The 26,367-nt window shown below is 38.4% G+C and overlaps 1 protein-coding gene across 2 annotated transcripts; it reads left to right on the top strand.

Moving 5' to 3' along the window:
- Window positions 1-15,476: 15,476 nt before the first annotated feature.
- On the top strand, window positions 15,477-26,084 carry thbs1b (thrombospondin 1b). 2 transcript variants are annotated; one of them, XM_026998975.3, is made up of 23 exons: window positions 15,477-15,635; window positions 15,753-15,836; window positions 16,043-16,602; window positions 16,717-16,792; window positions 17,287-17,376; window positions 17,490-17,599; window positions 17,841-17,966; window positions 18,499-18,595; window positions 19,361-19,534; window positions 19,635-19,811; window positions 19,927-20,100; window positions 20,196-20,323; window positions 20,414-20,566; window positions 20,656-20,874; window positions 20,964-21,071; window positions 21,506-21,665; window positions 21,772-21,890; window positions 22,563-22,797; window positions 22,920-23,147; window positions 23,249-23,520; window positions 23,609-23,706; window positions 23,837-23,976; window positions 24,067-26,084. In XM_026998975.3, exons 2-23 carry the CDS (start codon window positions 15,773-15,775, stop codon window positions 24,072-24,074), a joined length of 3,516 nt encoding a protein of 1,171 aa, XP_026854776.2. In that variant the 5' UTR covers window positions 15,477-15,635; window positions 15,753-15,772; the 3' UTR covers window positions 24,075-26,084. The 2 variants fall into 2 exon arrangements, with proteins under 2 accessions (XP_026854776.2, XP_026854775.2); XM_026998974.3 differs by having other exon boundaries at window positions 17,487-17,599.
- The last annotated feature ends 283 nt before the right edge of the window (window positions 26,085-26,367 follow it).

The following is a 26,367-nucleotide window of genomic DNA, read 5'->3' as shown; positions in this document are numbered from 1 at the left end:
TTGGAAACTGTTTTGGCTTATCCACTTCTTTGGGCCATGTGGTTGATCCTAACTGAGTGGTCAGTGTTTTTATATTTTACAGTTCCACCTGCTGGGACTTCCAGTGGTTGCATAAATCATTGATATGAAACACATATTAAGGCTGGAATTAAATGGTTTTATACTATGTTGTAGACATATTATGGTTTAAAATGAAGCTGTGGATGGGGTTTGGATCTTCTGCATGAAACATGAGACTTCTAGAAACACTTCGTGATGAAGTAATACATGAGAAAAAAATTAATGTCTGTCCCTTTGTTTGTAAATAAGCAAAGCACTGCATTCGAATATCAAATTCGAAGCTCTCTTGATAGTCAGACAAATGAGGTATCTCAGTTGGCAGCATATTTAAGGAATCTAAGAATTAAGACTTCTTGTCAGGGGCGCGCATTCTATGACATAAAATGCTGACCGCAAAGAGCTCACTAGGTATTGAGACAACGGCTCCAGACTCATTGATGATAATGAGGATTGTTGCAATAATCCAAAATAGCACTAAACCTGATCCTTTACAACAACAAAAACTCATCTCTCTGGCAGCTATCCAATCCAAAACATTTTTCACTAGTTTATTACAATTTTCTAAATCATTGATCAATAGAAAAGCATATCAATCACTTCTTGAAATTACTGCCTCATGGCTCTGTGCTTCCCACGAATCTTGTTTAATGGGAAATAAATCATCAACTGTTTCTTACATCTGTCCTGTCAGAAAGGCCTGAGGATTATAGAGACATAGAACACTGTTCCTGAGAGTGCTGTCATCACAAGTCCCAGTTCAGATCCTCAGGGCAGTGCACAGTAGTAAAGGTAATCATTAAGGCAGGGAAAATGGCCATGTAAATACCTGCCAGCACATTGGATGGGTTCATACCTGAGTCACACTCTTGTTTTCGGTAATGTGTGTGAGCCTGTCTTCTCACCTGCTCGCATTGCTCTGTCTGGCCCTATCTGTGCTTTCCCTGCTGAGCTACAGGGTTTCTGATACATGGTATGACTGCAGTCCAAATGCTGCCCAACACCCCAGCACAACCACAGGATGCCTGAAAATGCCCCCAGGCTTAAATCCTTGCACATCATTCAAAACACTGGTAACCACAATAACATTCAAGTAGAATAATTACGTTCTTGAGAATTATACAAAAGTAAAGTTTTTGCCTTGCTTTCCCCACTGCTAAAAACAAAATTTGTGTTCGCCAAAATATCGCAAACATTAATACCTTTAGAGTCAGCACACCTCAGTGTGTGTACTTACAAGTGGACTTGCATTCAGCCACAGTACAATTCCAGTATCATGATTATTTTTTTTGCCACAGTGGCTTCTAATGCACAAAACCTAACCAAGGTAAATAATAAAAATCCTAAAAAACAAACTTTGCAATCAGGCATGATTTGACAGGTTCATTAAAATGACAAAGCACTCAAAGCTAACTTGCCCTAACAAGTGAACATGATGCATAATGTACACCTATTTGCAGGGAATCATGATGGCCATCAATTTATCATGATGACCAAATTAAATCACTGACCACTGCCTTTAATGTGTTTATTAAGTGCAGCTGTGGCCTACTTTACTGAGTTCTGTGCAGAGTCAGACTGGCAGTCCCTTGATCTGGACTTTACACTGTTACATAGTTCTGGGAGCACCCATTCATGAGTTATTGGTAAAAAGCATTTTGGGGAGGGTGACTAAAAAGCAGGGTGAATGAAACCCTGGGTTGCTGGGGTTAAAGCCTAAGTTCAATATATTCAGTTCACTTGAACTACTGATGCAAAACCCAATCCTAATTATGCAGTGGGGTGTCATTTCTATAACTTAGTGAACACATTTTCCATGAGGCTTGAATACTTCTTAATAGTATTATAGAAATATTAGAAGGATCTCTGTACATGTCAGTTGCGTTTTCTATTTCGCAAAATTTAGTTTCTGTCATTTTCTTTTTATATACTAGTAGTCATGCTTTATGAATAACACCTAGTTCAGTGTACCACACTTCTTCCCCTTTGCCCTCTTCTCCATCAGAGTAATAGTTTTCCCTTTCTGTCACTTCTCCAGAGGACCCTTTCATCCTAGTTCACTGCAGCCTATCATTTACCATTCCCAGTAGCTACCCACCTGCAGCCCTGTGACTGTCACTGTGAGAAGGGTGGGAAGGAGTGAGGGAATTCCCAGCAACAGTGCACTGGTAACAAACACTCATTTCAAAGTCTCTGGCACTGACATACAATTTCACCTTCAGTAAAAGATGAGCAGATGGCAGACATTCCTAGAATACCTGCCCATGCCAGTAGATGCTCATCCCAGAGCAGTGGTTTCTCACCCTCTGTATCCTTGCCCTTTTGCTGGCAGCACCCTAGCGCATCACCTGAGAGAGCCATCTTGTGTTTGTTTCCGCTGCTGCTTCTCATCTCCTCCTTGACATACAAAAGCCACACAACAACGAATGCCCTCAGACACCGTGCTAACAGAAGCACATGCAGACCATATGGTTGCCTCTCTGCTCCTGTTCTGTCTCACCAAACTGTGTTGCAGTCTAGTCTCTAATCACTTCCTAATTGAGATCAAATACAGAATGGGGCTGTTACTCTTATATAAATATTAGTGCTACACAAAACAAGGGATGTTCTCCAAAAAGAGCTTCCTCACTGCCTGGGTGGAAGAATTCTCATTGAAGCTCCTGCAACTGTTTATAAACAGTAAAGCTTGAGGAGGGAAAAATAAGTACAAGATGACCACAAAGTTAAATAACTGAAAGCTCATGGCAGAATCAAGCAATACTCAAATTAAATACCCTTGAATTGTATGTGTGCTTCTGGATGGTACAGTTGCACTCTCTGATCACCACAGATTACACTTATTTGCAGCTAAATTACACCAGCCCCCCCGACACACACAGGTGTGCAACACTGAATTCTAGTCCTTGTATGCAGTCCTGGTAATCACAACCTCAGACTCCACCCCCCCCCCCCCCACCCCCCCACCCCCCCACCCCCCGACATCTGCAATGACCATCTTTGGTTGCATTTAAAAAGATGGACTTGGATGTTAAGATGTTAAACACTTCTACGTGACAGAAGCTCTTCACATTTGTTTTCAGCCTGCCATACTAACAACCACACTCAGCAGCTTCTATTGTCAGTGTTAGTCTGTGCACAGCAAATGTGGGCTGCCTCATATATTACTCCTTTCTTGTAGATTACTCATTTCAGCATTCTTTTGCACGTGTGAATAACACTGAAGAGAGCAAGGAACTGGCACTGCTTGATCTATTCATTTCTGCTATATGAAGCATGCAAAAAGCTATTTAGCACTTAGGCCTATTGATGTGTGGTCTACTCATAAATGCTTTCTTGTACTTGGGTAATTTCTTGCACTAGAAGCTTTTTTTCCCAGCAGTGACACTCATATTTCATATCTCTGACATAAGTGGCAAGACATTCAGTGAATGATCTACAGATATCCATATCAAATGATCAAAAACCACTAAAAGAAATACCAGGAACAGGACACCAAATTCTTAAATACATTTTTAATTTTATCCAGATGATGCACACATGCATGAGTTATATGTCTCTCAATAAGGTATTCAGCTGATGTAAGTTAATGTGGAGCTGTCCACAATGCCACAATGCTAAGTAACAAACTCGGAATGGCAATTCAAGATGTTGGAGAAAAACTGTTGAAACTGTGAAGCTCAGAGATTCAGTTCAGTGAAATTTTGTCTTTCACTGAAGGTTATTAGGTTATTTCTTTGTTTCTAGTTTTAACAGGCACCTCTCAAATAGTTGGACACTTATTATATAAAAAGTTCTGTTTAGATATTCTGCAGATTCTGTGCTAAAAGCAATGGTAAGATGCCTAGCTCTCTAGGCAAACAAGCTCATTACATTGTAGATGTTATCTTGAAATTTAAGTCATGCTCTAGTGTTTGGTTTAAATTGACTTTTAGACCAATTCACAAATTAACCAGTTTACAAATATAAACATGTCTGAGATCATTTGAAAACAATGTTTTCAATATTTTGCAAATCCATCAGCATGTCATCATAAATTAATCTTATGCTTATTTCATGTTGAAACAGCATCGTTAAAAAAAATGTTGGATCAGCATAGATCCAAACAGTTTTTTCCCCCAGAGGGAGTTTCCCCATTATGTGTATAAAACAGTTGGATGTACTAATGATGGCAGTTTCTCTTATAATGAACACTGTCTTGGTAATCTGAGCCTCATTCTTAAGTATTAGCCTCAGATTAAAATGCCCATCAAGGAGTCCTGTCATATCCTATCAGGCTTAGGTTTCCTCTGTTTAGTGTCAACGTAAATTCCACTGACATAAAGAAAACTGCTATTTTCAGTATAGACAGGCCTAACAGCTAACCCAAATGCAAAATTGGGCAAACCTAAATCTCAAGTAAAATGTCTTGGCAAGTTAGAGATGATAGATAAGAGTCTCTACGCTCGCGGAATATAAATAATATGGGCATGTGAAAAGATGGATCAGCAAAAGGATTTTGTGTGTAGGTAGGAAGTCAGCAGAGTAAAGATATGCAGGAAGGTTATGCTTCACTGGAAAAGGGACTTACTCTTAAGAAATGCTGCCAACACATAGCAATCTCTTTGTTACCCTTAAACTTTTCAAGATTTTTTAAATAAACCACAAAATATAACCCTCCAATGAATGATATATGAATAATTGCTTAATGACAACCTGTCCTCATTAATACTCCATTATGATGGCAATTATCAGGGAGCAATACTTTATAATCGTGGTGTTTACCCAAGGAAAATATGCAAGACAAACATTTCTTTCACCACACATCCTCTCCCCTTTCAAATATGAATGAATTATTTGGTTAGTGGATTACTAGCTGCTAAACACAGTGCTCTGCTATGTTTCACATTTAGCCAAAGCAACTGAATACATATATGAATAATACATGACTGAATACAACTTGAGCAATTGAGGGTTAAGGTTCTTGCTGAGGGGACCAACACTGGCAACTTGGGGGTAGGCTTGAACTGGCAACCTTCTAGTCAGGTACCCTGACCACTGAGCTATCACCACCACTATGTAGCCTCTGTGAAATGTTGTGCTATAAACGTAGATTTAAAAAACTAAAATATAATAGGATCTTTCTATCTTGCTGGATAAATAAAATAAACACCATTTGGTGCTTTCAGTGGCTTTGATTAAAACCATAGTAGTTTAGTACATACACACACACACACACACACACACACACACACACACACACACACACTTTTGAGTGTCATTGTTTGGGATGAAAGGTCACAGAGTTTTTAAGCTGTAAATCTTTCTGGTACCCAGATAAGCATGAACCATATGATTCCCAATTGTGGATTATATATATATATGAAACTGAATGATGGCTAAACAGGAGCGCTAAACTGCCTCCAGTTGTTATGGCAGTGGTCCATGTGCAATTATTACTAGACATTCAATGCAGTTATGCAAACTGGAAATCAATCCAAGGTTTGTAACAATTCAAAAGATGTCCCTGCAGGAAAAGAGAATATCAAACATTGTCCAAATATGAAGTCAAAACTAGCCCAGTTAGACAGCATGTCTACACTTGAGGTGTACCTTGTGGTCCTATTTTGGTTATTCACAAAAAAATAAAAAAACAGCCATATGTTAGTTAGCAAGTATTGATGTCTTTGCGTTATTGTGCAGTTTTAAATATCAATAACTCTAATGAGTAATTTATAAAGAATAACATGCTGAAACAGAAGTGTTTTTAAGGTCAGAGTGTCAGTGTTTTAGGCCTGGAACATATTCTGCTTAGGCCATGTTTTCTTCATATCTCCACAGTCTGTCTGTATGTCAAAATATTACATTTTCCATACTCATCTTTCTTAGGAAGTGAGTCAGGAAAAATATTTTAAGCTATCAGTGGCCATTCTGACAGAAGACAGCTCATAACTGATAATGTACATATTGCCTGGTGACAGGATGGTTTCTGGGTCCAGTAATCTATCCCAAAGGATTCTAGCTACAAAAACAGTTTTTAGTAGTTTTTAAGGATTAAAAAAAGAAATCACAAAGTTATTGTGCATGCTCTCATTTTTGTTATTTCCCCTTTTAATTTTAGTGCATCCCATGTAAAATGTCCCTTTAAAAACATCATGTGTGAAATTAAATATCTTAAGTCAAAATATTATAGAGACTGACTACTTTACAAGAATCAACTTGATGTACAAAGACTTCAAAATATGACTTTTTTTATATCGTGCAGAATAACCTGAAAGTACATTTTTTCTTGGATCTGTATTCCAGCACACTGCATTTAAAATGAAGTGACTGGCTATGCAGATATTTCATTACTAGCTGTGTCAGCACATCATTTATATGTACAATTTCCCATCTTTTTTGTCTCTGTTGTCTGAGCAAAAGGGGAAAATAAATCATTGCTTATAAAGCAGGTCATTATGAGCCTATAATTAAGAATACATCAATCAGAGACACACACAAAAAAAAATAAAATCCAAGTGCTTAGAGTATGGAAAGGCAGATTTTTTTTAAGGCAACCAATTCAATACCATCACATATTTAGAATGAAAACAGCAGAACAGTGCTTTGCAGTGGTGCACCACAGGTCACATGTGCAGGTCACTTGATAAAGAGCTGGGATAGTTTGAGTACAGTTTATACATGGTAAAGCAAGTAAAGGATTTATGAAGTTAATTAATCTATAACCTTGGTATATTCAAACTGTGCAAAAATGCTGAAAAGTTGAGTTTTAATGTGTACTGGATAATTTTAATAAGAAGTTGAAGAATAAGCTAACTTCATCTTTTCAGATAGAAAAAATAACCATCTTGTAATCATTATCAGATTACATTTCTACTGATTTTAAGCAGAGGTTGAGTGAAGAAAGGCAGGTAGCCTCTCTCTGTCTGCTCACTTAGTGCCCGGTCTGTAGAGGGTAGAGCAGCAATTTATCACTGAAATTCACAAGAAGAAAATTGTTAAGGTCAATATTAAGTGGATGTGGAATTACAGTTGCATTCAGTAATGAGAAAATATGAATGAACTATAGTGTAAATTTCATAAGAGAGAGAGAGAGAGAGAGAGAGAGAGAGAGAGAGAGAGAGAGAGAGAGAGAGAGAGACAGACAGAAAGACAGAAGAGAACCAAGCAGTTGATGATCAAGGCAATAAATATCTTATTGAGATGCTGTATGGCAATGGGAGAAAAAAGTAATAAAAATAATGCATCTCAAACACACCACAAAATTCCTTAATAATCTAAATTTCACTTACTGAAGGCAAGACTGAAAATGAAAATTCCCTAAAATAGACTCTAAAATGCATTGTATGCCATTAGTCTGGTAATCAAACCTTGAATAACCATTGTGAGTCAAGGATGAGCACATGGACAAGGGCCATGTGCTGCACCTTCCTGACAAGGCCAAAGGCAACACAAAGAGTCACTTGAAGTTTTTGGTGAAGAATTACTAGCTGTAAAAAACCTGTGTAGTTAATTAGGGAACTGTGTTTCAAAAAAAAAAGAAAGAAAAAAACCCCACATTCCATTGAAGGGTATCCTGGAAAAAGCTTCCCAAATGTTAAAGATGCACACTTCTAAGAAGTCAGGGAGGCCCCTCCTGACACCGCTAAATTCTGCAGTGCCTCAATAAGTCTTCATTAGTGATTGCTTTCAGACAGTTCACTCAAAGGTAGCTTAGCCTTAGGTACATCACACTTGCAAGCATTTTGTGTCTGATATTTGATATATGAAGGTTTGAATTGATTAATTTAGAAACCTATGCTTTTAAATAAGGCTGTAATTTTTAGTGGTCAGATATTATATGTGAATCTCATTCACAGCAGAAACATATTGTGTGTGTGTGTGTGTGTGTGTGTGTGTGTGTGTGTGTGTGTGTGTGTGTGTGTGGATATATATTTTTTTGTTGTTGTTTTTTTGTTTTTGTTTTTTTACACAAACACAGATCATCAATACAGCATTTACAATATTTGAAAACCCTGCTGATGTATTAATTAATAATTAACATTAAAATTAACATTACTATGGAAAAGCTCAATCTTTACTAGATGACAGATGATACATCAGAGAAGTAGACCGTGGTGTGCCTAGCTTAACTGCTTTAAAGTGCCTCTATATTGGGTTTAATTAGTCAGTGGGCTGAATCACATCTTTCCTTGTAAATTTTTTCATGCACCCAGTGTAACAGCCCTCATAATTAACATGTTGATGGACCCATGTCTAAGGGTGAAAATGGTGTCTTCTATAATATACAGAAAAAAAATCAATATGGTTCAGTGTTCTGTTGGTTTTACAGACCACATTGTCTGTCAGTAAACTATAATGTTGGTCAAAACTTTGTCATGCCACATCTTTTTACACATAGACCATTGGGGCATCTGTAATCAGAGAGTAAAAGAAAATGGGGGAAAAACCCAGTTAGGTTCATAATAGCCTTAAAAATAAATGTTTATGAGAATGAGAAATAATAGACTTGGTGGTTCTAATATTTGTTCAGGAAGAGTTAACAATCACAAGGCAGACAAAAGTAGAGAAGACAGCCTGGGGGAAATGTGTCTGTATGCAGGGGCTATGTGAGCTGATCAGATGCACAGAGACTGGAACATATACATGAATTTCTGTAGTAGATCTGTACCTCCCTCAGCATGACAGCTTCACAGTGTGGCCAAGTTCTTGAAGTAGAGACCTTTCATATATATATATATATATATATATATATATATATATATATATATATATATATATATATATATATATATATAATTGGACCATCATATATTTAAAATTAGTAGTGAAGTACATTTTGGACAGAGGTCCTTTATCAGCTGTGCAAGCAAAGTGCTTCTGACTTAGTAGGAATCAGCTTTACATTGAAGAAACCAAGAGAAGGCTTGCTAAACATTTTGTTGACCATCAGAATTAAGGATTTGTTGTTTCCAGCAGCAAGACATTACTAATAGACACTGCATTAATGTGTATCTGTTTGCATTACCAGTTGTTGCTATAGCAGCAATTAATTTGAACATTTCTACATCTCTTACTACAGTACACTGTGTGTGTATATATATATATATATATATATATATATATATATATATATATATATATATGCATATTTAGACATCTATAAACCGAAAACTATTCCAAGTGAGTAATGGACTAATGGATACAGCATAATTGTAGGGCCATGTTCCCATGTGATTTTTTTAATTGTATGCGCATGTCCCCATATTTTGTGTATTTACTCTGTTCAACTGGTCATCATGGGAACTCTAAGCAAAGGCAACAGCTGGCTTATGTATAATGGAGCCAAATAAAAAGTAAATTGATTCCATCAGTCATTGCCAATGAATGCAAAACATTTCAAATAAATACACTACAGAACAGATGTCATGCAGCTTTAATCATTCAAAGTGCAAAAATATTGACAACTTAGTAGTGAAAATTAATCACTATATTCCACAAAGAAATGCCACATATTTGTGTTTAAAGCTTACTGGAAACCTGCACAGTGCCAATGACATTTTCCTAGTAGGAAGCCTATAAAAACATCAGATGAAAGAAGGTAAACTAAAAGAAGGAAACTAAGGAAAGTAAAATGGCCTAGTCTGCTTTTCTCTCTGAAAATAGGCCCCAAAGGTCAATTAATAAAAGTGGTAAATAACATTATATTTTATAAAGCATAATACAGGCATTATTAAAGCAATTTCTCATAAGAAATGAAAGGAATGGGGTATGGAGGAGGCTAAAAAATAAACTTTCGTATGTCACTGAACATTATCAAAGTTCATGGTTAATGGCTAAGTGGCATCAGTACAGTAGACATTTTGAAACACTATTAACAAACTTTCCTATAAACAAAAGGAAAGTCAGCGTCTCTCAATGCAGATTAACACATATTTTGTTACCACAGCACCTTACTGAGTAGCATGCCACCAACCAACACACACACATACACACTTCTTTCTAAGTGGGATTTGTGGCTAAATGCTTGTAGATGGAATGCAGGTCAGGTTGCTACACACACTCACTCTGCAGGATCCAAGTTCCTGATGAGGTAAAAAGCTAAAGGTGATTACAGAGGTAACTAGTGGGTGCGTCAGAGGTCGAGGGGAATACATCAAGGTGATCTTAGTTTGTTGTACAGCATAAACAAGTCCCTTTAACAAGTCCTTTTTCTTGATAAAGGGAACTGCATCTCATTGAGAATGCTGCACAAAACAGCAAATCCTGCAAACACTTTTACCTCAAACAATAAGCGGCATTTAACATGAGCAACTAATACAACATTTATCAATGCCACACAGCAACCAACAGGTGTAGAAAAATTTATGAGCATCAATTCACTAATCAGATTAAAGCACTTTAATTTAAGCACAAACATCAAGGAGCTATTTCCCTGGTTTTTTCCCTATAGTCCAAAACAATGTGGAGAATGCGGCCATAGCAAGTGACCCTTCTATGTCCCCAAATATGGGCAGCCTAGTTGTGTTTACCAGAGTCATGGGTTTGGTTTTTTAAGTTTGTTTATATATGTAGATGGAATGTTCAACAGTATAGAAAAAGGAATTTCTTGCTAAGCAACAGGAATTTTAAAAGTCAGGCAGTAAATTTGCTTTATAAAGTAAAATATTAACACAATGCAGACAGAAGAGAGTGTTTTTTAAAATTTCAGGCAGGAAATGTGTTTTTTAAAGTAAAACATTAATACAACACATAAGAAAGACAACATTTCTTACTGTGCATTTGTGGCCTCTAATATTTTAGTTATTTGGCAAATATTAGTTGTACAACATAAAGCCAGCACAAGTTTTTACAGCTATATATGGCTCTGTTTCAGTGAGGATGTTTCAGTGTTCAGTGCAGATAATGACAAGGAAATCTGTTATCTGCAGAAATTAGGAAGCACCACTGTGTTCCCAAATGCAGCTGAGCTGAGAGGAAGTACCACCCTCTGCAAAGTTCATGATACAAGGAACTTGTGAAATATAGTGGTGAAATTAAAGGACAAATGAAAGAATATTGCTGTGATCATCATCAGCATTTTTACAGAAGAAGGAGAACACTGCTTAAAAGGAATAACATTTCTTCTGACTGATATTCATGCTCTTAAGAAAGGCCTCAGTTACATATGATGTTTCAGATCTTCCACTGAGTAAGTGACAGTATTAGTGACAACAGGAGTGAGATGGTGAGAGCTCTAAGAAATGACACCATGAGGCCTTAGCTCAGTGGTTAAATTACTTGATCTGTAATTGAATGGTTGCCAGTTCAAGCCCTGCCACTGTTGGGCCCCTGAACAAGGCCCTTAACCCTCAATTCATCAAGCTGTACTCAGACAAGATTGTAAGTTGCTTTGGATAAATGCATCAGCTAACTGCCAGATAGGGCTGCAGCATTGTGATCCATTAGAAGACTCATACACATTTCCTTAGAACTTGGAGAGCCAGGATGAGAAGTGACTGGCTAAAGTAATGCTTACCAGGATGCAATGACATCAAGTTTACTTCAAGTCAAACTGAGAGGAAGAAGGAGTACCTTACAATTTTTTATGTCTTGGGTGCTGCTCATAACCCTTCTGTCTGTAGACATCTTTCAGTGAAAATAGTGATCTTATAGGAGATGCTTTCATTTGAAAACAACATAATCTAAGCAGCCTAATTTTCAGATCCCTTTTTGTGGCTTCTCAAAAGACATTCTACAGAATGTGAGATTGTGGTGTTTTTGTACAAAGCTCCAGTGCAGTTAATACAGAGCGTTTATGCACAACAACACCTTGAACTGAATGGTTCACACAGTGGTTTATGAGTGTTATGCAGACATAAAGATGCCTTTTGTTTAAAGTTTTTTTTATTGCGGTTTTGTTTTTTAGTACATAAGGTATATATTTGATTCAGGCTGTGAGATAAGCTATTATTAACTTGGAATTAGGCCTAAGATATCATTATTTTCCAACTTTTACAGATGGCATAGAAAATAACCAAATAAGGTTAATATCTCTAACTGAAAGTTTTAAGTGGGGAAGGAGTATTTGTTCTCAGGTGACCAAATTAAATGACTCAAGTAACTGAGTGGTCAGACTCAGAATAACAAAAATAGCATTCTTTGACTCTATTTGACATAGTGATCACAAATCTCTAGAACTCTGAGATCTCCAGAGAGGGGTCTGGGTAGCACATTAATGACTTCTCTTTTGACAATAAAGGTTGGAGGACTGGATTACTCTCTAGATCCATTTCTAAATCACTCTTAGAAATATAAATGCATGTGGGAACAAAATTTTACATATGCATTACAATAATGTTGCACTTACAATAACATTGATCACACCATGATGTTAACAGGAAAAAATAATTTGCACATAAATAAAAAGTCCTCCATAGTAGAGGCTTGTATATGTATTTGCTTCCAGTACAAAGAAAGTATACTGCAAGTATTCAGAATGTCAAAGCAGAAAAAAAGGTACCTTAAAGTGATTGAATACATAAAGAACCTCATCAGTATCATCAGTTCTCTGCTCCACAACTTGGCATTTCATAAAATTTCAGAGAATCTCCCATTCATTGCTTTAGGGAGGAACAGGTACTTTCTTTTATTCTCTTTCACATTTGCTACCAATGGATGGACTTTAAATAAACCTGTTCAGCCTATAAAGATAGGACTTACTTTGCATTTATTTTTCATGTGAACATGTGTGAAATTAGTTTGCCTCTGAATGCATATGATATAGAAATGACAAACATCTCCAGCCTGACATAAAAAAAGATGCACAGTCTTATAAGAATCAACCACCCTTCCCCCATTGGTCCCTGGCAGAGTCAGTGTTTCAGTGGCAAAAGGTGTTCCAGTCCATTACTGAAGGCAGATGCACCTGGGACAATCAAAGGCACAGTTGAGCTTATCATTGCTTAGAGACACCACAGGCATGCTTTTCTTTGACTTCAAGGTGTTTGTTTTTGCACACCTGGGAAATTCCACCAACATGCACCAGACCTGTTGAAAAAAACAAAATTCATTGTCTACAGGAAAGAAGGCTGAGGTTTTTTTTACAAAGCTACTCTCAATAATTATAGCAAACCATTTTGCTTGGTGGTTCCACTTCTATTAGTAGGCATTATATAGGAAGAGACACTCTGGATCAAGTATGCAAGCTATCAAACTATTTACCTTATAAGGAAAATTATTATGAGTAGGGGTTAGCCTGAATATAGCCTAGAGTGAAAATACTTGTAGTGAAAACTCCCTGAAGTGGATAACATTGGTCATCCATTTGATTTGGTCATAGCTTATTGGCCAACAAAACTGTAGCAGTTCTAGGTATAAAAACATCAGGTGGACATTACTTACATTTCTATGAAGACTAAGGATAAGACAGACATTAACAAAGACACTGAAGCTGACAAAAACCATCCAAAGATTTTCCTTTTGTCTCTTATATTTACACTTTTAACACAAACTCTAAACAAAAGAATGTTTGTTTCTGTGCTGTAACTAACAGTTCACTAAAGCTCAGAGTAGGGCTAGGTGAATATATTCAAAATGCATCAGATCTCAAAATGATGTCTCCATGGCTGAACAATGGGAGCAAATCAGTGGAATTATGCAGGAGCTTTTCTCTCTGACAGGAGTGAACTGTCCTTGTGTGAACAACAGGCCTGCATTACAGGATGGTAGAGAGGGTACACACCAGAAACTGCTTGTGGATGACGCATTCTCCCCACCCAAATAATCAGTTACAGCAAACATCTTACCCTGGATGTCTCCAGGGAGAGGGTCAACCCCTTGACCTTTCCGCAAAACCCAGCCTCTAAACATGAGCTAAACTGGTAATGCTCTGTGTCATGCAGTTATGATGCATCACAATGTATTCAGTATTCAATGCTTGACAGTCGCAGAATGAGTTAAAGGCAGAATAAATGAAACTAGAGGCCTTGTCAAGCTCTGTGGGGACAATTAAAAAAACAACAACAACAACAACTGAACATCCAGTGTCCATCAAATAACTCTTCCCTCAAGGCAGTAATGGTACATCAAGATAAACAGGTATACAGTAACCACCATGCCATTTTACTCTCTAGGACTGATCTCACAAATGGCTGCTCCACAATGCTCTTTATCATACTTTGTCATACAGTGACAGTGACAAGCAAAACTGGCATAGTGTACTAAAGAATGCATCACTAAACCTGATTGAGAAGACAGCAGAGGCCAAGTGAACCAGAACAAACACTTGAAGCCCAATCTCAAGATAGTCAAAACAGAATCTGTTTTGAGTACAACAATGGAGGCTGGCTGCCTGATCCTCTTTTAAATAATTTATCTGGCTTTAGCCCCAGATATCAGAGTACTGGTAGGAATATAACTTGGATCTGTGAAAGAAATCACTATTGCACAATAGTTCCAGATGACTATGGTTAGTGCCGTATATGGAGGGTTCAGAGAGATGCTTTGCTATTTTTGACTGACTACAGGTGACATACTTAGACCTGAGGATAAAAGCAAAAAGTACTCCCAGATTATTGTACAATCTAAAACGCTGATTACTACTGGACATCTAAACAATGTTTTGGTACGGAATATATGTGCACAGACAATGTATAAGAATTTATGCAGAATATGTGATGTCAGTGCACATACTAGCCCTTTTAACTTGCTAACATTTTCTGGTTTACTGCATTTAGATAATAAATATTATGAAATAATATATCGGCTTGGAAAATATGAAAAAAAAAGAAAAACAAAATATGAAAAAATATACTTGTAAAATTGAAGAATATGTTAATGACAATTACTGACTGAGACTGAAAACAAAGATATTTAGAAATCGAACGAGAGCATACATTAACACACTACAGCATATCTAAATGGCCTCAGAACGGCCTCTAGCGGAGAGACGAAAATGACGCGAGAGATTACTAAGCATCCTTTTAAGATGCCTCATGTTCTTAAGCGTTAGCCATTTCTTCAAATTAATATATATACTATCGATGAATATACGTGCTAAATAAGAAAGCTGTTCAATAAATGCATATCTCAAAAAACTAGACTTGTATCTTCAGTAATCACACCCTAATACATAGGTCTATATGATTAAAAAAGCGTAGTATACTCTAATCAAATATTAAATAAAGTCCGGTCGTAAAGCTAACGTGATTTTGCCTAATCATAAATGACTGACCGGATGTAGTGGTCACTAAAATCACAAGAATGTTTATGGAATGTGTTGGGTGGAATGTCGCGCTCTTTTTCTTCGTTCCCTTGTGTATACTTATGTTCCAGACGCTCGCTCTCAGCACGCTGAGGTAAGAGCATAAGCTCGTCCCTTTCCCCTTCGAGCATCTGATTGGAGGAGGCATGTTCTTAGGAATGTCATGAAACTATTTAAATAGAACTTTGTCCTCTCCGGTAATAGATTTAGCGGGTTTAACAAGAGCGGAGAGGCCTGAATAATGAACGTGTAGACGGGTAACTATTACCTTCAGTATATTTCGGAATTTAACGCATCATCGGCAATACCGGCTTTTTTGGACTATACACATTTGTTATTTTTTGTAAGAAATAAACAGGTAGGAACCGGGTTTTCGTTGTATACAGGTGTATTGAGGCATTAATTAGACTGTTAAAATTTACAGAAAGTTCCCAATTTCCACTTCAGGGTAAAGTTATGGACATTTTATTTACAGACACAAGACGAAGTTTTAGAATGAAGTTAACTGGAATATTTTTGCTACTGATGCTATCGAGCTGCGAAAGCGCAAGAGTCGCAGGTGAGTGATATGAAACCACAGTAGCAACTATCAGAAAGGGGTGATATTTTGACTGCTATCGAGATTCAAAAATGTAACACGAGAAGGGGGGAAAGGCTACCACCACACTCCAGGTATACTTTTAATGAAATACATTGCATAGACTGAAGAATATTTTAGGTCATAAAAATGCAATAATCTATTTCTGTTTTTGATCTTTCCTACAGAAAGTAGAGATGACAATAGTGTTTATGACCTTTTTGAGCTTGTCCGAGTCCCAAGGAAAAACCATGGGGTCACTTTGGTGAAAGGGGACGACCCCTATAGTCCCGCCTACAAAATCCTGAATCCAGACCTGATCCCCCCGGTTCCCGAGAACGCCTTTAGGGACCTCATCGATTCCATTCAGGCAGAGAGGGGATTTATACTCTTGGTCAATTTCAAACAGTTCAGACGCACCAGGGGCAGTCTTTTGACTGTGGAGAAGCAGGACGGCTCCGGACCCATATTCGAAATTGTTTCCAACGGGAAGGCAAATACTCTGGACATAGTTTACTCCACCGCAAACAAGCAACAGGTTGTGTCAATTGAAGATGCAGATTTGGCGACAGGTCAGTGGAAGAACATCACTCTTCTCGTACAAGAAGACAGAGTTCATTTCTATGTTGGATGTGAGGAGGTCAATACTGCGGAGCTGGATGTGTCTATCCAGAATATCATGACACATGACACCCCAGGAGTGGCGAATTTGAGACTCGGGAAGGGAGCAGTTACTGACAGATTCATGGTTCGTGCACAACAAACACATGGCATCTAAGTTATATGAATATACTTGATACATTTATTGAAGAACAATGACGAGTTGTGAGAAGTAAAATTACGCGTAATCTGTTTCTTGCAGGGTGTCCTACAAAACGTGCGGTTTGTTTTTGGGACCACGCTGGATGCAATTTTGCGTAATAAAGGATGTCAAAACTGTAAGTCCTATGTGGCGTTTAGGTTTTTATAAAGAGATTTTTCCATGAAATAAATGGCAATTCTAGTACTGCTGTGAAGGCACTGTGAGGCGCGAAGTTACCCACGTGGATAGCGCTCAAGTGAAAAAAAAACTCTTTCAAGTGTAATGCAAAGTAAAACAACACACATTTTAATATAATTTCACTATGACTTTTACAACATGCAGGCATTTCACGTTCTTAAAATTTTGTAGAGTCTTTTACTGCTTGTAAACTTTCTTAAAAGTAAACATTTTTCTAAATGCTGAATCAACTACTTATGATCAGTTCTTATATTAATGCAGTTTAGCGCAATGTTTGCACTGTGTTATAAATGTCCTGATATTTAGAATCTTGGGATTTAAATGGGTTTTGAACACAAGTTTATCAACAATACATCTGATTGTTGCTTAATGCAGGACATATGGTACATTATTTTTGCAGTCAATTAAAGTGTTTATACATCCCCAATACAGCAATTACGATTGATATAATCACCCTGGATAATCCTATCAATGGATCCAGCCCAGCCATCAGGACTGATTACACTGGCCACAAAACAAAAGGTAAATGAAACTCTTCCTTTTTGTAGAACCTCAGTGCAAAAGCCATCATTCATACATGAAAATGTATCTTTATCCCTATGGCTATAACTGCATCTCCCCCCTCCCCATAGCAGATCTGCAAATGATTTGTGGATTTTCCTGTGAGGACCTACTTAGCATGTTCAAGGAGCTAAAGGGCCTTGGTGTGGTGGTGCAGGAGCTGTCCAATGAGCTCCGCAAAGTGGTGAGAATGTTTGGTTTTTTTTATTCCCTGTTTAGGCACTACGTAGTTTTTACTTTTTCAAATGAATTAAGCATGGATCAATCTGAAATTAGTATAAATGCAATTACAGAAGTATCACTAAATGCCACGGTTTAGGGTGATGTATAATTTTGCTATGTTAGGCATAGATTTGTTCAAATAAAAATAATACTTCCCCAAAGCATCATCACCCACACTGAATGCACATGCCTTTCATTCCTAGACAGATGAGAACAATATGCTCATGAAGCGCATGGGAATCCATGCTGGTGTCTGCCTCCACAATGGCATTGTGCATAAGAACAAGGAGGAGTGGACAGTGGACGACTGCACTGAGTGCACTTGCCAAGTAAGTACACTCTGTGGAGTGGGCTCTTCAGATAGCCACCCAGCCACTTAAGGGCCATATGCTTTGTCATTAAGTCACTAATTTGTGAGTGAGAACAATGGCAGCCATGCTGTGATTAGTGACCTTGGCCTTGGTTATTGTTGTGTCTGGTTCTCTGAAGCACCTAGTCTGTAATTAAGAATAGGAAATTGGGGGTTGTACCACAAGCTCTTTGACAAATAAGCATAACCTAGAACAACAGAAATCAAGTCCACACTACAGCTACATTTTATCAACATTCAGGGACTGGGATATTCACTTGATTAATTAGAGAGTAATAGGATGTTGTCAAACTCACAGGGTTGTATGGAAGGCAGTTTGCATGTGTATTTATCTTTGTATGTGTGTGCGTATTCAGAGCTTAGTTTGACCCTCTTTGAAGGGCCCAGAGTGCTAGTTATGGCTTCTGACACAAGCAAAAGGTAATCTTTTCAGCCCTCTACACAGTAGTTTGGACACTTAATGACTAATGAGCTGTGGACGGTAATTGCAGAACTCAGCGACAGTGTGCCGTAAGATCTCCTGCCCTCTGATTCCCTGTGCCAATGCAACTGTGCCCGATGGTGAATGCTGTCCCCGGTGTGGAACTCGTGAGTACAATTCAATAAGTTCAGTACAGTTTATAGAATGACTTACTTGTACAGTCTGTTTTCAAGTGAATATTATTTAACAAATTATAATTTTCAACCAACTGTAGCACAATTCATTTGAAATTTCTGTTCCAATTAATAGGAACATTTTATTAAAATGTTAACAAAAACTCTAAATAATGGTTGTGTAGCCAAGATGAAGCCAAGATGATATATGTGAAATACAAGCTCACTGATTGCTAATCATAATATTGTTGTAAATGAAAGAATCCAAATTTATCCTACAATAGAACTTTGTGTATCTCTAAATGCAGAAATGGAGGTAATTGTCTAAATTGGTTAAAGAGAGGTGGAAAATTGTTGTAGTTCAAAAAGATTGTAAAAAGTAAAAATAACATTTTCTCCCTACCACAAAAAATGAGCACACATGGCTAGACCTTAAGTACATGTAAAAAGCTGCTTCTATTTTTATTTATTTTTTTTACCTCAGCAGTCTGAAATTCTTTCATCTGCAAAAACATTTTTGAATTTGAAATTCTACTTTCTGTTTTGGAAAAAAAATCAAAGGGAATCCCTTAGCCCTGAAGCTTTTCCCTGATGGTCAGAATGCTTGGTTCATGACAGGCTTCCCTGGAGTATCCTGTCTCAAGCAGCCTAGGCTAAATTGTGTCCATTAGGGCACTGCATTAAGAGCTTTTCTGCTCACTGCTGCTATAGAAAGTGGGAATAGCTCGCCTATTATCTCCCTCTCCTCTCCCCCAACAGCAAGTGACTATGCTGAGGATGGCTGGTCCCCCTGGTCTGAATGGACCCATTGTTCTGTGTCCTGTGGAAGGGGCATTCAACAGCGTGGCCGCTCTTGCGACCGCATCAATAACAACTGCGAGGGCACGTCCGTGCAAACCAGAGACTGCTACCTCCAGGAATGCGACAAGCGCTGTGAGTGGCGCTCCACCAGCACGAGCCCACTGTTTTCCCATTCACTGACTGGTATGAAAGAAACATCCTTTAACTCGCTACTCTTGTTCGTCTCTCTCAGTTAAGCAGGATGGGAACTGGAGCCACTGGTCACCGTGGTCTTCTTGCTCAGTCACCTGTGGATCTGGTGTCATTACACGCATTCGTCTGTGTAACTCTCCCACACCCCAGCTGGGAGGAAAAGACTGTCAAGGCAAAGGCAGGCAGACTGAGAAATGTGAGAAGTCATCATGTGCAAGTAAGTCTGCTTAACATTTAATTTAGCAAGCACAGCAGTGAGCAATTTGAGGAGGCAAACACACATAACAAGTGTCTAGCCAAAGATGTTTAATAAGGTCCTTTTGCCTTATCAGTTGATGGCGGTTGGGGACCATGGTCACTCTGGGATGCCTGCTCAGCCACCTGTGGAGGAGGTGTCCAGAGCCGCAAACGCCTTTGCAATGACCCACCACCCAAGTATGGGGGAAAGGACTGTGTGGGTGATGCCAAGGGAACTCAGCTCTGCAACAAGCAGGCCTGTCCTATTGGTGAGTTATCATGCCATTCAGCTGCGTAGACAAAGCTGTATCTACACACAGGTACACAGAGTAATCTTAACCTTCACTGAATATTTTTTTATCAGATGGATGTCTGTCCAATCCCTGCTTTGCTGGGGCTCAGTGCAGAAGTTTTCCAGATGGTTCTTGGAAGTGTGGAAAATGCCCATCAGGTTACACAGGCAATGGCATCAACTGTAAGGACATTGATGAGGTGAACCTTTTCTCCCATTTTTTTGAAATACCAAACAAAAAAGGCCCCTGAGAAAATAATAATAATTTGAGTCACCTCTCTTCTTAACAGTGCAAAGAGGTGCCTGATACTTGCTTCGGATTCAATGGAGTCCATAGGTGTGAAAATACAGCACCTGGCTACAACTGTCTGCCATGCCCTCCCCGCTACACTGGATCTCAGCCATTTGGCAGAGGAGTAGAGGAAGCTGCTGCAAAGAAACAGGTGAGCAACAAAATCTGGTGTATGGTTGAATTACCACAAACTCCCAAATTATCTGCACTTAATTACCATTTGATCTTTCCATTTTGTAGGTGTGCACACCCCGCAACCCCTGCCTTGATGGAAGCCATGACTGCAATAAGAATGCCCGTTGCAATTACCTGGGACATTTCTCAGATCCCATGTACCGCTGCGAGTGCAAACCTGGCTATGCTGGGAATGGGTATATTTGTGGAGAGGACACTGATCTGGATGGCTGGCCTAATGCTGACCTTGTATGTGTGGAGAATGCCACATATCACTGCAAGAAGGTTTGAGAACATCTATGCCACAATACACAAAACCACAGATGGCATACCTTTGGCCATTACTGACCACTTGCATATTTCAATATTTGCAGGACAACTGCCCAAACCTTCCAAACTCAGGTCAAGAGGACTATGACAAGGATGGAATTGGTGATGCTTGTGATGATGATGATGATAATGATGGCATCCCTGATGATAGGGTAAATTAATTGAAGCTGAAATATACCAATGGATAAGACATAGCAAAAAAGTACTACACATATGAAGTCAGCATTAAAACTATGTTTAAAATCTTGACATCCTTTGCATTCATCACTCAAGCTGTGATGAAGAAAAATGCTACAGAAAGAAAATTTACTTCTCACAGAGATATTTTACTTCTCACAGAGCCAAACCTTAAATTTCGGCACTGAGGGACCACTCTGAAAGGCTTATAGTTTGTCCTGTTAATTCCAACACATATGGTCTCAGCCCTAAAATAAAGCATACATTTATGCCTACCCAACTCTAAATCTAATACAAGCAAAGCCAAATTACAAGCCTACCATCTAAAAGTAACAATCTCCTATTGATAACTTTTAGGGAGTGGCTGGAGCTTTAGCATTTTTCCACACTGTGCCCTCTTTTCAAACAGGACAACTGCCCATTCATCTTCAATCCCAGACAGTATGACTATGACCGAGATGAAGTTGGAGACCGTTGTGACAACTGCCCATACAACAGCAACCCTGACCAGACAGACACTGATAATAATGGTGAAGGAGATGCCTGTGCTGTAGACATTGATGGAGATGGTAAGAGGTTGTCATGCTGCCCTAGATAAATTAAATAATATCAGGCATGGTACAATTTCATGGTATCCTAAAACAGACGTCTCTTAATACTTATGTGCTTCCTCAGGCATTCTGAATGAGAAGGACAACTGTCCCTATCTGTACAATGTGGATCAAAAAGATACTGATCTGGATGGGGTTGGTGACCAGTGTGATAACTGCCCTCTGGAGCATAATCCTGACCAGGTATGCATGAGAGAAAGCAGCAGCAAACTAGAGAGACTACTGCAGGTGCTTTAATCTGTAATCCACAAAGATCCATTTGTTGTTTGATTCAGTTTAAATGCACAATGGGTAGTTGCAGGGAAGCAAAGTTTTATCACGCTATGGAAGGGTGGAGTAAATCCTCTTCACCTTGGGGGCATGCAGCTATACAATATCGCAAAGGGGAGGCTTTTCAAGGGCACTCACTGGTGCTCAACAAGCCCAAAGGGAAGGGGGGGAGGGGTGCAGTCATTAGTGAGGAATGGATTTGCTAGTGGGTTTATGCATGCCGTGTCGGGACTCAATCCCAGTGGATCACACCTGTGCCATGCTTAACTGAAGAGGAGGAATGCATGCCTATGGAACAACAGGACTCAGTTAAGGGGAAAATGGGTGAAACTGACCCACCCCTCCTTTTCACCAGAAGAAGAGAAATGGGAGAGTGGTATGCCCAGCTCTAGGGCCATGAGACTTCTATGGACCTAACAGAATAGGGGTTGTGTCTTATTATTAGATGAAACACATCATCTGAATCAGACAAGGCAAATCAGGCAGGGATACTGGAGCCTCAAAACAGTTTGTGATTAAACCATAATAAACAGATAAATTAGCAATGCTTACATTGACATTTTGTTGTGGCACTTAATCCAAAAGCTCGACACAGACTCTGACCGAGTGGGAGATAAATGTGACAGCAACCAGGACATCGATGAAGACGGACATCAAAACAACTTGGACAACTGCCCTTACATTCCCAATGCCAACCAGGCTGACCATGACAAGGATGGCAAAGGAGATGCTTGTGATTATGATGATGACAATGATGGCATCCCTGATGATAAAGACAACTGCAGACTTGCTCATAACCCAGATCAGTTAGACTCTGATGGTTAGTGGAGTGAATTTAAAATTCAATTCACAATATCATCCTCAATTATTGTCTGAGGTCTATTATTGAATTTGATATATTTTTACAAATATGAAACCTTTTTACAAATCTTTTCTGATTAGGTGATGGACGTGGCGATGCTTGTAAAGATGACTTTGACCAGGATAATGTTCCAGACATCTATGATGTATGCCCAGAGAACTTTGACATCAGTGAAACCGACTTTCGCAAGTTCCAGATGGTGCCTCTTGACCCCAAGGGCACTTCTCAGATTGATCCTAACTGGGTGGTGCGTCATCAGGGGAAAGAGCTGGTTCAGACAGTTAACTGTGATCCTGGCATTGCTGTTGGTATGTTAGAATGACAATTTGTTTTTTTCAAGAGCCTTTTTAGAATAGTATAGTTGTTAAAAAACAAATAATTCTGACTAACTCCTTGTGTGCCTTGACAGGTTTTGATGAGTTCAATGCAGTAGACTTCAGTGGAACCTTCTTCATCAACACAGAGAGAGATGATGACTATGCTGGATTTGTGTTTGGTTACCAATCTAGCTCCCGCTTCTATGTGGTGATGTGGAAGCAGATTACTCAGACCTATTGGTCCAGCAAGCCCACCAAGGCACAGGGCTACTCAGGGCTCTCAATCAAAGTGGTCAATTCTACCACTGGACCAGGGGAACACCTAAGGAATGCCCTTTGGCACACGGGGAATACGCCAGGACAGGTAACTTGGACAATGTTATCATTTACTCATCTCTAAGATCTGAAATTCAGCAGCATAAAAATCTGTTTTTGGTTTGTTTCTTCTGTAGGTTCGCACTCTGTGGCATGACCCCAAGAATGTTGGCTGGAAGGACTTCACTGCTTATAGATGGCACCTAACTCACAGGCCAAGAACAGGACACATAAGGTATCATTTAAAGGATTACAAAATTTAAATTGTCTGCTCTAAACATAATTATAGTTTTAATTTAGCTGCTGCAATTGAATTATCTATAGCTATTTCCTTGCTTCAACAATTTTACAATTTACAATTTTAGAGTTGTTATGTACGAAGGAAAGAAGATTATGGCAGATTCTGGAAGAATCTATGACAAAACATATGCAGGTGGACGACTAGGTCTCTTTGTCTTTTCACAAGAGATGGTATACTTCTCAGACCTCAAATATGAATGCAGAGGTATGATTCCATATATTATCAAAACTTCTTGATAACACTATTGCACACAGTTCTAAATATTTATTAACTCTTCTGTATTTTTTTCCACAGATGCATAGTTGCACAGGCACAAGACTCTTGGAAGAACGCACCTTTTTGTATAAATAAGAATATGTATTTTGTTTGAAAGTCCAGGGACAGATTTTCCGCTACATTTTATGCACTCTGGTGGGGCAGAAAAAGCATGTGGTCAGTTTCAAGGTAGCTGATTCTGCTTTGGACAAAGCCCAGCTGACTGCCCATGGAGAATCAGGACCCCTCCACTAAGAGCAGGTAGAGCAGAAAAAAAAGAAACACACCGCTTTGCTTGATTGGAATGGGCAATCTTTCTCGGAAAAACCTCATTCAGATCTGTGTGGGAAGGGCTCCCTGCAGACAACTGTGCACTTCAGAACCTCTCTCTTTCTCTCTCTCTCTCTCTCTCTCTCTCTCGCTTGCTCACTCACTCTCGCTGCATTCCTTTTGCTCCTTGAATGGATGCCCAAAGAAGGGACCAATTCTAAGACTTTAATGCTCTAAAAGACTAAATCTCCCACCAGACTAATTTTATATCTTTCGAAAATGTCAAATTTCTTTACTTTAAACAGGATAATGATGCTTTACAATGAGACAGATTACCAACTGGTGAGTTTTAGTGATACCAACAGTTTACCAACAGTGTTTCAAGTGGGTCAAAACATGTTTGAAATTATAAACCCAAGACAATGTACTTGCAAATGAAGTTGAACCAAATAATTTCACATTTCTTAGCAATACATCAATGTACATTTTTAGGGCATTCCCATTCATTTGTGATGACATGTAAACAACAAGTTAAGTTAGTAGGCATAGTTTTCTCAGGGTGAGATGGAATATTCCATCTTAACAAAACATTTCGGATGACATAGTGGAAGGCTAGATTGAAGAGAGCTTGGACAGAGCCAGGCTCAGAAGTCAACATGAGATGTTAGGTTTTCCATTTTCCTAGTTCTTATAAATTTGTACTGCTTGTTCTAAACATACAAAAATAATGAAATATGAGATGTCTCTGAGAGCTCAAGATGAAGACCTCTTTCCAAAAGGCTGATTTGTTTAATAAAAGCACTTAGACAAAATACCAGTTGAAACTGGAATGATTGGACCATTGATACTTTGTGAATTCTATTTTTATTCACTGATTGATTAATGGGTAGAAGTGATGGTTGTTTTGGAGATAACCTTATTACAATAAACTATATGATCAATGATAAAATGATCGTTTAAACAAATGAAATTTAGAAAAATGCTAATACCTAAAAAACAACAACCAGAATTTCCTCCAACATACTGCACAAGGTCACAGGTCATGGATATCACAAGGCTCTGCCCAAAGCACACTGCTACATCCATCCTGATCAGTTTTAATTACTCATTTGGATGGTGGTGGTGGGGTCCTTCTGAATAGTGTGTTGACCTGTGTGCTTTTGCTGTAGAGAGAGAGAAAGGAAAACTTTAATGTACAAATATTACCTCACTGCTGTTGTATAATTTGATCAAACAAAAACTGAAATACTACTTTCATAATGTTAAAGGATGCAAATTGGTTATCTACATATTGCTACTGTAGGACAAGCTGTAAATAGTATTACATTTCTTTCTTAACAAGCATCCTGCCTCTGTCCCTTATGGTTAATGGAGCAAGATGGGAAAGTTTTTTTTTTTTTTTTTTTTTGCTAGTGCTTCCAGTATCCAGTACTTTTTAACAGATAAATTACTGGACTGTTGTAAGGCTATGTTTCATATGAGAATATGTGTTAGTGTGCGCAAGTGTGTATGAATGTTTGTGTGTAGGTGAATGCTATTTAAATAATTTATCAGGGAATGCAGCCACAGGAGGCATTTCCATCTGTATAAATGGTTTGCACACTGATGTGAGGATGTTTTGTTCTTTTTACCTTTGTTCTATGTTCTATTGTTTTACCTGTTATTTTTGTAAAATTAGTGATGCTTGTCTGTAAACATTTTTACTTAGCTGTACAATGCAAAATGTTATTTTTTATCTATAGCAATTATTTTGGTACACACAAAACAATAAACAAATGTTAAACCTTGCGAAATGTGTATTCGCATGCGTCTGATGTCTTTTAGTACAGCATGCCTAATACAATTAAGATCATATATGCACAACACCCTGTCAGTACAACATACCAACTTGTAGGCTAAAGCTAGCAATCATATACACTGCAAAAAGGTCACTTTTTTTTAAAATGATGTGTGGAACATTTCATGTAGGACTTCCAATATTTGATTTACATACCCCTTGCTGATCTATGTGCAGTCTGAGCCCCTTTGAACTCATATGTGACTCTTGGATGTTTGCAGATCCCAGTGATT

The sequence above is a fragment of the Electrophorus electricus genome, chromosome 7 (genome assembly GCF_041902795.1).
Source record: "Electrophorus electricus isolate QZ-2024a chromosome 7, ASM4190279v1, whole genome shotgun sequence".
NCBI classification, from domain to species: domain Eukaryota; kingdom Metazoa; phylum Chordata; class Actinopteri; order Gymnotiformes; family Gymnotidae; genus Electrophorus; species Electrophorus electricus.
This window is presented reverse-complemented; position numbering and strand designations above follow the sequence as displayed.